Source organism: Leptodactylus fuscus, chromosome 7, assembly GCF_031893055.1.
Source record: "Leptodactylus fuscus isolate aLepFus1 chromosome 7, aLepFus1.hap2, whole genome shotgun sequence".
Lineage (NCBI taxonomy): Eukaryota > Metazoa > Chordata > Amphibia > Anura > Leptodactylidae > Leptodactylus > Leptodactylus fuscus.
This window is the reverse complement of record NC_134271.1, coordinates 148046965-148063020: the sequence shown is the minus strand read 5'-3', so window position 1 is coordinate 148063020 and position 16056 is coordinate 148046965. Positions and strand designations below refer to the sequence as shown.

Sequence of the window (16056 nt, the reverse complement as noted above, 5' to 3'; positions counted from 1 at the left end):
TATGCTGGCACTGTATGAGATGAGGGATACACTATGGCTGGCAGTGTATGAGATGAGGGGTACACTATGGTTGGCACTGTATGAAATGAAGGGTACGCTATGCTGGCACTGTATGAGATGAGGGATACACTATGGCTGGCAGTGTATGAGATGAGGGGTACGCTATGGCTGGCACTGTATGAGATGAAGGGTACGCTATGCTGGCACTGTATGAGATGAGGGATACACTATGGCTGGCAGTGTATGAGATGAGGGGTACACTATGGCTGGCACTGTATGAAATGAAGGGTACGCTATGCTGGCACTGTATGAGATGAGGGATACACTATGGCTGGCAGTGTATGAGATGAGGGGTACGCTATGGCTGGCACTGTATGAGATGAGGGGTACGCTATGGCTGGCACTGTATGAGATGAGGGGTACACTATGGCTGGTACTGTATGAGATGAAGGATACACTATGGCCAGCACTGTATGAGATGAGGGGTACACTATGGCTGGCACAGTATGAGATGAGGGGTACACTATGGCTGGCACTGTATGAGATGAGGGATACACTATGGCTGGCACTGTATGAGATGAGGGGTACGCTATGGCACAGTATGAGATGAGGGGTACGCTATGGCACTGTATGAGATGAGGGGTACGCTATGGCACTGTATGAGATGAGGGGTACACTATGGCACTGTATGAGATGAGGGGTACACTATGGTTGGCACTGTATGAGATGAGGGGTACGCTATGGTTGGCACTGTATGAGATGAGGGGTACGCTATGCTGGCACTGTATGAGATGAGGGGTACACTATGGTTGGCACTGTATGAGATGAGGGGTACGCTATGCTGGCACTGTATGAGATGAGGGGTACGCTATGGCTGGCACAGTATGAGATGAGGGGTACACTATGCTGGCACTGTATGAGATGAGGGGTACACTATGGCTGGTACTGTATGAGATGAGGGGTACACTATGCTGGCACTGTATGAGATGAGGGGTACGCTATGGCTGGCACAGTATGAGATGAGGGGTACCCTATGGCTGGCACTGTATGAGATGATGGGTACACTATGGCTGGCACTGTATGCGATGAGGGGTACACTATGGCTGGCACTGTATGAGATGAGGGGTACACTATGGCTGGCACTGTATGAGATGAGGGGTACACTATGGCTGGCACTGTATGAGATGAAGGGTACACTATGCTGGCACTGTATTAGATGAGGGGTACGCTATGGCTGGCACAGTATGAGATGAGGGGTACCATATGGCTGGCACTGTATGAGATGAAGGGTACACTATGGCTGGCACAGTATGAGATGAGGGGTACACTATGGCTGGCACTGTATGAGATGAGGGGTACACTATGGTTGGCACTGTATGAGATGAGGGGTACACTATGGTTGGCACTGTATGAGATAAGGAGTACACTATGGTTGGCACTGTATGAGATGAGGGGTACACTATGACTGGCACTGTATGAGATGAGGGGTACACTATGGCTGGCACAGTATGAGATGAGGGGTACCCTATGGCTGGCACTGTATGAGATGAGGGGTACGCTATGGCACTGTATGAGATGAGGGGTACACTATGGCACGCACTGTATGAGATGAGGGGTACACTATGGCTGGCATTGCATGAGATGAGGGGTACGCTATGGCTGGCACTGTATGAGATGAGAGGTACGCTATGGCTGGCACTGTATGAGATGAGGGGTACACTATGGCTGGCATTGCATGAGATGAGGGGTACGCTATGGCTGGCACTGTATGAGATGAGAGGTACGCTATGGCTGGCACTGTATGAGATGAGGGGTACACTATGCTGGCACTGTATGAGATGAGGGGTACACTATGGCTGGCACTGTATGAGATGAGGGGTACACTATGGCACGCACTGTATGAGATGAGGGGTACACTATGGCTGGCATTGCATGACATGAGGGGTACGCTATGGCTGGCATTGCAGGAGATGAGGGGTACGCTATGGCTGGCACTGTATGAGATGAGAGGTACGCTATGGCTGGCACTGTATGAGATGAGGGGTACACTATGCTGGCACTGTATGAGATGAGGGGTACACTATGGCTGGCACTGTATGAGATGAGGGGTACGCTATGCTGTCACTGTATGAGATGAGGGGTACGCTATGCTGTCACTGTATGAGATTAAGGGTACACTATGGCTGGCACAGTATGAGATGAGGGGTACACTATGGCTGGCACTGTATGAGATGAGGGGTACACTATGGCTGGCACTGTATGAGACGAGGGGTACACTATGGTTGGAACTGTATGAGATGAGGGGTACGCTATGGCACTGTATGAGATGAGGGGTACACTATGGTTGGAACTGTATGAGATGAGGGGTACGCTATGGCACTGTATGAGATGAGGGGTACACTATGGCTGGCACTGTATGAGATGAAGGGTACACTATGGCTGGCACAGTATGAGATGAGGGGTACGCTATGGCTGGCACTGTATGAGGTGAAGGGTACACTATGCTGGCACTGTATGAGATGAGGGGTACACTATGGCTGGCACTGTATGAGATGAGGAGTACACTATGGCTGGCACTGTATGAGATGAGGGGTACACTATGGCTGGCACTGTATGAGATGAGGGGTACGCTATGGCACTGTATGAGATGAGGGGTACACTATGGTTGGAACTGTATGAGATGAGGGGTACTCTATGGCACTGTATGAGATGAGGGGTACACTATGGCTGGCACTGTATGAGATGAAGGGTACACTATGGCTGGCACAGTATGAGATGAGGGGTACGCTATGGCTGGCACTGTATGAGGTGAAGGGTACACTATGCTGGCACTGTATGAGATGAGGGGTACGCTATGGCTGGCACTGTATGAGGTGAAGGGTACGCTATGGCACTGTATGAGATGAGGGGTACACTATGGTTGGAACTGTATGAGATGAGGGGTACGCTATGGCACTGTATGAGATGAGGGGTACACTATGGCTGGCACTGTATGAGATGAAGGGTACACTATGGCTGGCACAGTATGAGATGAGGGGTACGCTATGGCTGGCACTGTGAGAGGTGAAGGGTACACTATGCTGGCATTGTATGAGATGAGGGGTACGCTATGGCTGGCACTGTATGAGGTGAAGGGTACATTATGCTGGCACTGTATGAGATGAGGGGTACACTATGGCTGGCACTGTATGAGATGAGGGGTACGCTATGGCTGGCACTGTATGAGATGAAGGGTACACTATGCTGGCACTGTATGAGATGAGGGGTACGCTATGGCTGGCACTGTATGAGATGAGGGGTACACTATGGCTGGCACAGTATGAGATGAGGGGTACACTATGGCTGGCACTGTATGAGATGAGGGGTACACTATGGCTGGCACTGTATGAGATGAAGGGTACACTATGGCTGGCATTGTATGAGATGAGGGGTACACTATGGTTGGCACTGTATGAGATGAAGGGTACACTATGGCTGGCACTGTATGAAATGAAGGGTACGCTATGCTGGCACTGTATGAGATGAGGGGTACACTATGGCTGGCACTGTATGAGATGAAGGGTACACTATGGCTGGCACTGTATGAAATGAAGGGTACGCTATGCTGGCACTGTATGAGATGAGGGATACACTATGGCTGGCAGAGTATGAGATGAGGGGTACGCTATGGCTGGCACTGTATGAGATGAGGGGTACACTATGGCTTGCACTGTATGAGATGAGGGGTACACTATGGCTGGTACTGTATGAGATGAAGGGTACACTATGGACAGCACTGTATGAGAAGAAGGGTACACTATGGCCGGCACTGTATGAGATGAGGGATACACTATGGCCGGCACTGTATGAGATGAGGGGTACGCTATGGCTGGCACTGTATGAGATGAGGGGTACACTATGGCTGGCACTGTATGAGATGAGGGGTACGCTATGGCTGGCATTGTATGAGATGAGGGGTACGCTATGGCTGGCACTGTATGAGATGAGGGGTACACTATGGCTTGCACTGTATGAGATGAGGGGTACACTATGGTTGGCACTGTATGAGATGAGGGGTACACTATGGCTGGCACTGTATGAGATGAGGGGTACACTATGGCTGGAACTGTATGAGATGAGGGGTACCCTATGGCTGGCACTGTATGAGATGAGGGGTACGCTATGGCACTGTATGAGATGAGGGGTACGCTATGGCACTGTATGAGAGGAGGGGTACACTATGGCATTGTATGAGATAAGGGGTACACTATGGCACTGTATGAGATGAGGGGTATGCTATGGCTGGCACTGCATGAGATGAGGGGTACACTATGGTTGGCACTGTATGAGATGAGGGGTACGCTATGCTGGCACTGTATGAGATGAGGGGTACGCTATGGCTGGCACTGTATGAGATGAGGGGTACACTATGCTGGCACTGTATGAGATGAGGGGTACACTATGGCTGGTACTGTATGAGATGAGGGGTACGCTATGCTGGCACTGTATGAGATGAGGTGTACGCTATGGCTGGCACAGTATGAGATGAGGGGTACCCTATGGCTGGCACTGTATGAGATGAGGGGTACACTATGGCTGGCACTGTATGAGATGAGGGGTACACTATGGCTGGCACTGTATGAGATGAGGGGTACGCTATGGCTGGCACTGTATGAGATGAGGGGTACGCTATGGCACTGTATGAGATGAGGGGTACGCTATGGCACTGTATGAGAGGAGGGGTACACTATGGCATTGTATGAGATAAGGGGTACACTATGGCACTGTATGAGATGAGGGGTATGCTATGGCTGGCACTGCATGAGATGAGGGGTACACTATGGTTGGCACTGTATGAGATGAGGGGTACGCTATGCTGGCACTGTATGAGATGAGGGGTACGCTATGGCTGGCACTGTATGAGATGAGGGGTACACTATGCTGGCACTGTATGAGATGAGGGGTACACTATGGCTGGTACTGTATGAGATGAGGGGTACGCTATGCTGGCACTGTATGAGATGAGGTGTACGCTATGGCTGGCACAGTATGAGATGAGGGGTACCCTATGGCTGGCACTGTATGAGATGAGGGGTACACTATGGCTGGCACTGTATGAGATGAGGGGTACACTATGGCTGGCGCTGTATGAGATGAGGGGTACGCTATGGCTGGCACTGTATGAGATGAGGGGTACACTATGGCTGGCACTGTATGAGATGAGGGGTACACTATGGCTGGTACTGTATGAGATGAAGGGTACACTATGGACAGCACTGTATGAGAAGAAGGGTACACTATGGCTGGCACTGTATGAGATGAGGGATACACTATGGCCGGCACTGTATGAGATGAGGGGTACGCTATGGCTGGCACTGTATGAGATGAGGGGTACACTATGGCTGGCACTGTATGAGATGAGGGGTACGCTATGGCTGGCATTGTATGAGATGAGGGGTACGCTATGGCTGGCACTGTATGAGATGAGGGGTACACTATGGCTTGCACTGTATGAGATGAGGGGTACACTATGGTTGGCACTGTATGAGATGAGGGGTACACTATGGCTGGCACTGTATGAGATGAGGGGTACACTATGGCTGGCACTGTATGAGATGAGGGGTACGCTATGGCTGGCACTGTATGAGATGAGGGGTACGCTTTGGCACTGTATGAGATGAGGGGTACGCTATGGCACTGTATGAGAGGAGGGGTACACTATGGCATTGTATGAGATAAGGGGTACACTATGGCACTGTATGAGATGAGGGGTATGCTATGGCTGGCACTGCATGAGATGAGGGGTACACTATGGTTGGCACTGTATGAGATGAGGGGTACGCTATGCTGGCACTGTATGAGATGAGGGGTACGCTATGGCTGGCACTGTATGAGATGAGGGGTACACTATGCTGGCACTGTATGAGATGAGGGGTACACTATGGCTGGTACTGTATGAGATGAGGGGTACGCTATGCTGGCACTGTATGAGATGAGGTGTACGCTATGGCTGGCACAGTATGAGATGAGGGGTACCCTATGGCTGGCACTGTATGAGATGAGGGGTACACTATGGCTGGCACTGTATGAGATGAGGGGTACACTATGGCTGGCACTGTATGAGATGAGGGGTACGCTATGGCTGGCACTGTATGAGATGAGGGGTACGCTATGGCACTGTATGAGATGAGGGGTACGCTATGGCACTGTATGAGAGGAGGGGTACACTATGGCATTGTATGAGATAAGGGGTACACTATGGCACTGTATGAGATGAGGGGTATGCTATGGCTGGCACTGCATGAGATGAGGGGTACACTATGGTTGGCACTGTATGAGATGAGGGGTACGCTATGCTGGCACTGTATGAGATGAGGGGTACGCTATGGCTGGCACTGTATGAGATGAGGGGTACACTATGCTGGCACTGTATGAGATGAGGGGTACACTATGGCTGGTACTGTATGAGATGAGGGGTACGCTATGCTGGCACTGTATGAGATGAGGTGTACGCTATGGCTGGCACAGTATGAGATGAGGGGTACCCTATGGCTGGCACTGTATGAGATGAGGGGTACACTATGGCTGGCACTGTATGAGATGAGGGGTACACTATGGCTGGCACTGTATGAGATGAGGGGTACGCTATGGCTGGCACTGTATGAGATGAGGGGTACACTATGCTGGCACTGTATGAGATGAGGGGTACACTATGGCTGGTACTGTATGAGATGAAGGGTACACTATGGACAGCACTGTATGAGATGAGGTGTACGCTATGGCTGGCACAGTATGAGATGAGGGGTACCCTATGGCTGGCACTGTATGAGATGAGGGGTACACTATGGCTGGCACTGTATGAGATGAGGGGTACACTATGGCTGGCACTGTATGAGATGAGGGGTACGCTATGGCTGGCACTGTATGAGATGAGGGGTACGCTATGGCACTGTATGAGATGAGGGGTACGCTATGGCACTGTATGAGAGGAGGGGTACACTATGGCACTGTATGAGATGAGGGGTATGCTATGGCTGGCACTGCATGAGATGAGGGGTACACTATGGTTGGCACTGTATGAGATGAGGGGTACGCTATGCTGGCACTGTATGAGATGAGGGGTACGCTATGGCTGGCACTGTATGAGATGAGGGGTACACTATGCTGGCACTGTATGAGATGAGGGGTACACTATGGCTGGTACTGTATGAGATGAGGGGTACGCTATGCTGGCACTGTATGAGATGAGGGGTACACTATGGCTTGCACTGTATGAGATGAGGGGTACACTATGGTTGGCACTGTATGAGATGAGGGGTACACTATGGCTGGCACTGTATGAGATGAGGGGTACACTATGGCTGGCACTGTATGAGATGAGGGGTACGCTATGGCTGGCACTGTATGAGATGAGGGGTACGCTATGGCACTGTATGAGATGAGGGGTACGCTATGGCACTGTATGAGAGGAGGGGTACACTATGGCATTGTATGAGATAAGGGGTACACTATGGCACTGTATGAGATGAGGGGTATGCTATGGCTGGCACTGCATGAGATGAGGGGTACACTATGGTTGGCACTGTATGAGATGAGGGGTACGCTATGCTGGCACTGTATGAGATGAGGGGTACGCTATGGCTGGCACTGTATGAGATGAGGGGTACACTATGCTGGCACTGTATGAGATGAGGGGTACACTATGGCTGGTACTGTATGAGATGAGGGGTACGCTATGACTGGCACAGTATGAGATGAGGGGTACCCTATGGCTGGCACTGTATGAGATGAGGGGTACACTATGGCTGGCACTGTATGAGATGAGGGGTACACTATGGCTGGCACTGTATGAGATGAGGGGTACGCTATGGCTGGCACTGTATGAGATGAGGGGTACACTATGGCTGGCACTGTATGAGATGAGGGGTACACTATGGCTGGTACTGTATGAGATGAAGGGTACACTATGGACAGCACTGTATGAGAAGAAGGGTACACTATGGCTGGCACTGTATGAGATGAGGGATACACTATGGCCGGCACTGTATGAGATGAGGGGTACGCTATGGCTGGCACTGTATGAGATGAGGGGTACACTATGGCTGGCACTGTATGAGATGAGGGGTACGCTATGGCTGGCATTGTATGAGATGAGGGGTACGCTATGGCTGGCACTGTATGAGATGAGGGGTACACTATGGCTTGCACTGTATGAGATGAGGGGTACACTATGGTTGGCACTGTATGAGATGAGGGGTACACTATGGCTGGCACTGTATGAGATGAGGGGTACACTATGGCTGGAACTGTATGAGATGAGGGGTACCCTATGGCTGGCACTGTATGAGATGAGGGGTACGCTATGGCACTGTATGAGATGAGGGGTACGCTATGGCACTGTATGAGATGAGGGGTACACTATGGCTGGCACTGTATGAGATGAGGGGTACGCTATGGCTGGCACTGTATGAGATGAGTAGTACACTATGGCTGGCACTGTATGAGATGAAGGGTACACTATGCTGGCACTGTATGAGATTAGGGGTACGCTATGGCTGGCACAGTATGAGATGAGGGGTACCCTATGGCTGGCACTGTATGAGATGAAGGGTACACTATGGCTGGCACAGTATGAGATGAGGGGTACACTATGGCTGGCACTGTATGAGATGAGGGGTACACTATGGCTGGCACTGTATGAGATGAGGGGAACACTATGGCCGGCACTGTATGAAATGAAGGGTACACTATGGCTGGCACAGTATGAGATGAGGGGTACGCTATGGCTGGCACAGTATGAGATGAGGGGTACCCTATGGCTGGCACTGTATGAGATGAAGGGTACACTATGGCTGGCACAGTATGAGATGAGGGGTACACTATGGCTGGCACTGTATGAGATGAGGGGAACACTATGGCCGGCACTGTATGAGATGAGGGGTACGCTATGGCTGGCACTGTATGAGATGAGGGGTACACTATGCTAGCACTGTATGAGATGAGGGGTACACTATGGCTGGCACAGTATGAGATAAGGGGTACGCTATGGCTGGCACTGTATGAGATGAGGGGTACGCTATGGCTGACACTGTATGAGATGAGGGGTACACTATGGCTGGCACTGTATGAGATGAGAGGTACGCTATGGCTGGCACTGTATGAGATGAGGGGTACGCTATGGCTGGCACTGTATGAGATGAGGGGTACGCTATGGCTGGCATTGTATGAGATGAGGGGTACAGTATGGCTGCCACTGTATGAGATGAGGGGTACACTATGGCTGGTACTGTATGAGATGAGGGGTACACTATGGCTGGCACTGTATGATATGAGGGGTACGCTATGGCTGGCACTGTATGAGATGAGGGGTACACTGTGCTGGCACTGTATGAGATGAGGGGTACGCTATGGCTGGCACAGTATGAGATGAGGGGTACCCTATGGCTGGCACTGTATGAGATGAAGGTTACACTATGGCTGGCACAGTATGAGATGAGGGGTACACTATGGCTGGCACTGTATGAGATGAGGGGTACACTATGGCTGGCACTGTATGAGATGAGGGGTACACTATGGCTGGTACTGTATGAGATGAAGGGTACACTATGGCTGGCACTGTATGAGATGAGGGGTACGCTATGCTGGCAGTGTATGAGATGAGGGATACACTATGGCTGGCAGTGTATGAGATGAGGGGTACGCTATGGCTGGCACTGTATGAGATGAGGGGTACACTATGGCTTGCACTGTATGAGATGAGGGATACACTATGGCTGGTACTGTATGAGATGAAGGGTACACTATGGCCAGCACTGTATGAGAAGAAGGGTACGCTATGGCTGGCACTGTATGAGATGAGGGGTACGCTATGGCTGGCACTGTATGAGATGAGGGGTACGCTATGGCTGGTATTGTATGAGATGAGGGGTACAGTATGGCTGCCACTGTATGAGATGAGGGGTACACTATGGCTGGTACTGTATGAGATGAGGGGTACTCTATGGCTGGCACTGTATGAGATGAGGGGTACGCTACGGCTGGCACTGTATGAGATGAGGGGTACACTATGGCTGGCACTGTATGAGATGAGGGGTACGCTATGGCTGGCATTGTATGAGATGAGGGGTACGCTATGGCTGGCACTGTATGAGATGAGGGGTACACTATGCTAGCACTGTATGAGATGAGGGGTACACTATGGCTGGCACAGTATGAGATAAGGGGTACGCTATGGCTGGCACTGTATGAGATGAGGGGTACGCTATGGCTGACACTGTATGAGATGAGGGGTACACTATGGCTGGCACTGTATGAGATGAGAGGTACGCTATGGCTGGCACTGTATGAGATGAGGGGTACGCTATGGCTGGCACTGTATGAGATGAGGGGTACGCTATGGCTGGCATTGTATGAGATGAGGGGTACAGTATGGCTGCCACTGTATGAGATGAGGGGTACACTATGGCTGGTACTGTATGAGAAGAGGGGTACACTATGGCTGGCACTGTATGAGATGAGGGGTACGCTATGGCTGGCACTGTATGAGATGAGGGGTACACTGTGCTGGCACTGTATGAGATGAGGAGTACGCTATGGCTGGCACAGTATGAGATGAGGGGTACCCTATGGCTGGCACTGTATGAGATGAAGGTTACACTATGGCTGGCACAGTATGAGATGAGGGGTACACTATGGCTGGCACTGTATGAGATGAGGGGTACACTATGGCTGGCACTGTATGAGATGAGGGGTACACTATGGCTGGCACTGTATGAAATGAAGGGTACGCTATGCTGGCAGTGTATGAGATGAGGGATACACTATGGCTGGCAGTGTATGAGATGAGGGGTACGCTATGGCTGGCACTGTATGAGATGAGGGGTACACTATGGCTTGCACTGTATGAGATGAGGGGTACACTATGGCTGGTACTGTATGAGATGAAGGGTACACTATGGCCAGCACTGTATGAGAAGAAGGGTACGCTATGGCTGGCACTGTATGAGATGAGGGGTACGCTATGGCTGGCACTGTATGAGATGAGGGGTACGCTATGGCTGGTATTGTATGAGATGAGGGGTACAGTATGGCTGCCACTGTATGAGATGAGGGGTACACTATGGCTGGTACTGTATGAGATGAGGGGTACTCTATGGCTGGCACTGTATGAGATGAGGGGTACGCTATGGCTGGCACTGTATGAGATGAGGGGTACACTATGGCTGGCACTGTATGAGATGAGGGGTACGCTATGGCTGGCATTGTATGAGATGAGGGGTACGCTATGGCTGGCACTGTATGAGATGAGGGGTACGCTATGGCTGGCACTGTATGAGATGAGGGTTACGCTATGGCTGGCACAGTATGAGATGAGGGGTACCCTATGGCTGGCACTGTATGAGATGAAGGGTACACTATGGCTGGCACAGTATGAGATGAGGGGTACACTATGGCTGGCACTGTATGAGATGAGGAGTACACTATGGCTGGCACTGTATGAAATGAAGGGTACGCTATGCTGGCACTGTATGAGATGAGGGATACACTATGGCTGGCAGTGTATGAGATGAGGGGTACACTATGGTTGGCACTGTATGAAATGAAGGGTACGCTATGCTGGCACTGTATGAGATGAGGGGTACGCTATGGCTGGCACTGTATGAGATGAGGGGCACACTATGGCTGGTACTGTATGAGATGAAGGATACACTATGGCCAGCACTGTATGAGAAGAAGGGTACACTATGGCTGGCACAGTATGAGATGAGGGGTACACTATGGCTGGCACTGTATGAGATGAGGGATACACTACGGCTGGCACTGTATGAGATGAGGGGTACGCTACGGCTGGCACTGTATGAGATGAGGGGTACACTATGGCTGGCACTGTATGAGATGAGGGGTACGCTATGGCTGGCATTGTATGAGATGAGGGGTACTCTATGGCTGGCACTGTATGAGATGAGGGGTACACTATGGCTTGCACTGTATGAGATGAGGGGTACACTATGGTTGGCACTGTATGAGATGAGGGGTACACTATGGCTGGCACTGTATGAGATGAGGGGTACACTATGGCTGGCACTGTATGAGATGAGGGGTACGCTATGGCACTGTATGAGATGAGGGGTACGCTATGGCACTGTATGAGATGAGGGGTACGCTATGGCACTGTATGAGATGAGGGGTACACTATGGCACTGTATGAGATGAGGGGTATGCTATGGCTGGCACTGCATGAGATGAGGGGTACACTATGGTTGGCACTGTATGAGATGAGGGGTACGCTATGCTGGCACAGTATGAGATGAGGGTACACTATGCTGGCACTGTATGAGATGAGGGGTACACTATGGCTGGTACTGTATGAGATGAGGGGTACACTATGCTGGCACTGTATGAGATGAGGGGTACGCTATGGCTGGCACAGTATGAGATGAGGGGTACCCTATGGCTGGCACTGTATGAGATGAGGGGTACACTATGGCTGGCACTGTATGAGATGAGGGGTACACTATGGCTGGCACTGTATGAGATGAGGGGTACACTATGGCTGGCACTGTATGAGATGAGGGGTACACTATGGCTGGCACTGTATGAGATGAAGGGTACACTATGCTGGCACTGTATTAGATGAGGGGTACGCTATGGCTGGCACAGTATGAGATGAGGGGTACCATATGGCTGGCACTGTATGAGATGAAGGGTACACTATGGCTGGCACAGTATGAGATGAGGGGTACACTATGGCTGGCACTGTATGAGATGAGGGGTACACTATGGCCGGCACTGTATGAAATGAAGGGTACACTATGGCTGGTACTGTATGAGATGAGGGGTACACTATGGCTAGCACTGTATGAGATGAGGGGTACACTATGGCTGGCACTGTATGAGATGAGGGGTACGCTATGGCTGGCATTGTATGAGATGAGGGGTACACTATGGCTGGCACTATATGAGATGAGGGGTACAGTATGGCTGGCACTGTATGAGATGAAGGGTACACTATGGCTGGCACTGTATGAGATGAGGGGTACGCTATGACTGGCACTGTATGAGATGAGGGGTACGCTATGACTGGCACTGTATGAGATGAGGGGTACACTATGGCTGGCACTGTATGAGATGAGGGGTACGCTATGACTGGCACTGTATGAGATGAGGGGTACACTATGGCTGGCACTGTATGAGATGAGGGGTACACTATGACTGGCACTGTATGAGATGAGGGGTACGCTATGACTGGCACTGTATGAGATGAGGGGTACACTATGGCTGGCACTGTATACAAGTCTGGATAATATTTGCCAGCGGTCAGATGAGGGTTAACATGTTGGCTAGTTGTGAAATAAGGCGACTTCATTTATCCTCCCTAGGTCTTACAGATATGACGGTATGTTCTCTAGGGAGGGGCGAAGTGTTAAGGACACAGGATTAACCATTTCAGGCATATGGCAATGACTTACGGTAGACCCGGAGCTTGTAGGTCACTGTACACATGTTCCCATCTTGGAACTTTATACTTGCTTCGTACGTCCCTTCGTCCTCCTGTCGCAGATTCTTGATGACTAAGGAGCCGTTCTGGTCACTCTCCAGCTTCCCATTGTATAAACTTGTGACATGGATCGTTTTTTGTGGCCCAGTCGATGCGATGCGATTGTTATTGTGAATCCAGGTGATGTCGTCTATGCCCGCATTCTCCACCGGTAGTCTTATGATGCCACCGTATGTCCCATATACCACAGCCGTCATCCCGCAGAGGTTGTCACACTGACTGTCTAAAAGGAGAAAAAAAATAGTGAAATGCATCATTGGAAGTTGTACTGTACATAGATTTACATCTCCAGCATATAGAATGAGAAGTGGTACTGTGCAGTGTCCATATATACAGGACAAGAGAAGTGGTACTGTGCAGTGTCCATATATACAGGACAGGAGAAGTGGTACTGTGCAGTGTCCATATATACAGGACAGGAGAAGTGGTACTGTGCAGTGTCCATATATACAGGACAGGAGAAGTGGTACTGTGTAGTGTCTATATATACAGGAGAAGAGAAGTGGTACTGTGCAGTGTCCATATATACAGGACAGGAGAAGTGGTACTGTGCAGTGTCCATATATACAGGACAAGAGAAGTGGTACTGTGCAGTGTCCATATATACAGGACAGGAGAAGTGGTACTGTGCAGTGTCCATATATACAGGACAGGAGAAGTGGTACTGTGCAGTGTCTATATATACAGGACAGGAGAAGTGGTACTGTGCAGTGTCTATATATACAGGACAGGAGAAGTGGTACTGTGCAGTGTCCATATATACAGGACAGGAGAAGTGGTACTGTGCAGTGTCCATATATACAGGACAGGAGAAGTGGTACTGTGCAGTGTCCATATATACAGGACAGGAGAAGTGGTACTGTGCAGTGTCCATATATACAGGACAGGAGAAGTGGTACTGTGCAGTGCCCTTATAGACAGGAGAAGAGAAGTGGTACTGTGCAGTGTCCATATATACAGGACAAGAGAAATGGTACTGTGCAGTGTCCATATATACAGGACAGGAGAAGTGGTACTGTGCAGTGTCCTTATAGACAGGAGAAGAGAAGTGGTACTGTGCAGTGTCCATATATACAGGACAGGAGAAGTGGTACTGTGCAATGTCCTTATAGACAGGACAAGAGAAGTGGTACTGTGCACTGTTCATATATACAGGACAAGAGAAATGGTACTGTGCAGTGTCCATATATACAGGACAGGAGAAGTGGTACTGTGCAATGTCCTTATAGACAGGACAAGAGAAGTGGTACTGTGCAGTGTCCATATATACAGGACAAGAGAAATGGTACTGTGCAGTGTCCATATATACAGGACAGGAGAAGTGGTACTGTGCAGTGTCCATATATACAGGACAAGAGAAGTGGTACTGTGCAGTGTCCATATATACAGGACAGGAGAAGTGGTACTGTGCAGTGTCCATATATACAGCACAGGAGAAGTGGTACTGTGCAGTGTCCATATATACAGGATAGGAAAAGTGGTACTGTGTAGTGTCCATATATACAGGACAGGAGAAGTGGTACTGTGCAGTGTCCGTATATACAGGAGAAGAGAAGTGGTACTGTGCAGTGTCCATATATACAGGACAGGAGAAGTGGTACTGTGCAGTGTCCATATACAGTCCTATGAAAAAGTTTGGGCACCCCTATTAATCTTAATCATTTTTAGTTCTAAATATTTTGGTGTTTATAACAGCCATTTCAGTTTGATATATCTAATAACTGATGGACACAGTAATATTTCAGGATTGAAATGAGGTTTATTGTACTAACAGAAAATGTGCAATATGCATTAAACCAAAATTTGACCAGTGCAAAAGTATGGGCACCTCAACAGAAAAGTGACATTAATATTTAGTAGATCCTCCTTTTGCAAAGATAACAGCCTCTAGTCGCTTCCTGTAGCTCTTAATCAGTTCCTGGATCCTGGATAAAGGTATTTTGGACAAACAATTCAAGTTCAGTTAAGTTAGATGGTCGCCGAGCATGGACAGCCCGCTTCAAATCATCCCACAGATGTTCAATGATATTCAGGTCTGGGGACTGGGATGGCCATTCCAGAACATTGTAATTGTTCCTCTGCATGAATGCCTGAGGATTTGGAGCGGTGTTTTGGATCATTGTCTTGCTGAAATATCCATCCCCGGCGTAACTTCAACTTCATCACTGATTCTTGAACATTATTCTCAAGAATCTGCTGATACTGAGTGGAATCCATGCGACTCTCAACTTTAACAAGATTCCCGATGCCGGCATTGGCCACACAGCCCCAAAGCATGATGGAACCTCCACCAAATTTTACAGTGGGTAGCATGTGTTTTTCTTGGAATGCTGTTTCTTTTTGGACGCCATGCATAACGCCTTTTTTTATAACCAAACAACTCAATTTTTGTTTCCAAAATGAAGCTGCCTTGTCCAAATGTGCTTTTTCATACCTCAGGCAACTCTATTTGTGGCGTACGTGCAGAAACGGCTTCTTTCTCATCACTCTCCCATACAGCTTCTATTTGTGCAAAGTGC

At 49.6% G+C, this 16056-nt stretch overlaps 1 protein-coding gene across 1 annotated transcript in view; it reads right to left on the bottom strand.

Annotated features, from left to right (window-relative positions):
* Positions 1 to 16056, bottom strand: part of LOC142214632 (SLAM family member 5-like) — a 54503-nt gene that overhangs the window by 25258 nt on the left and 13189 nt on the right. Inside the window, exon 2 of the mRNA XM_075283570.1 lies at positions 13449 to 13760. Within this exon, the coding sequence (XP_075139671.1) occupies positions 13449 to 13760 (312 nt within the window). The remainder of the gene's footprint in view (positions 1 to 13448; positions 13761 to 16056) is intronic.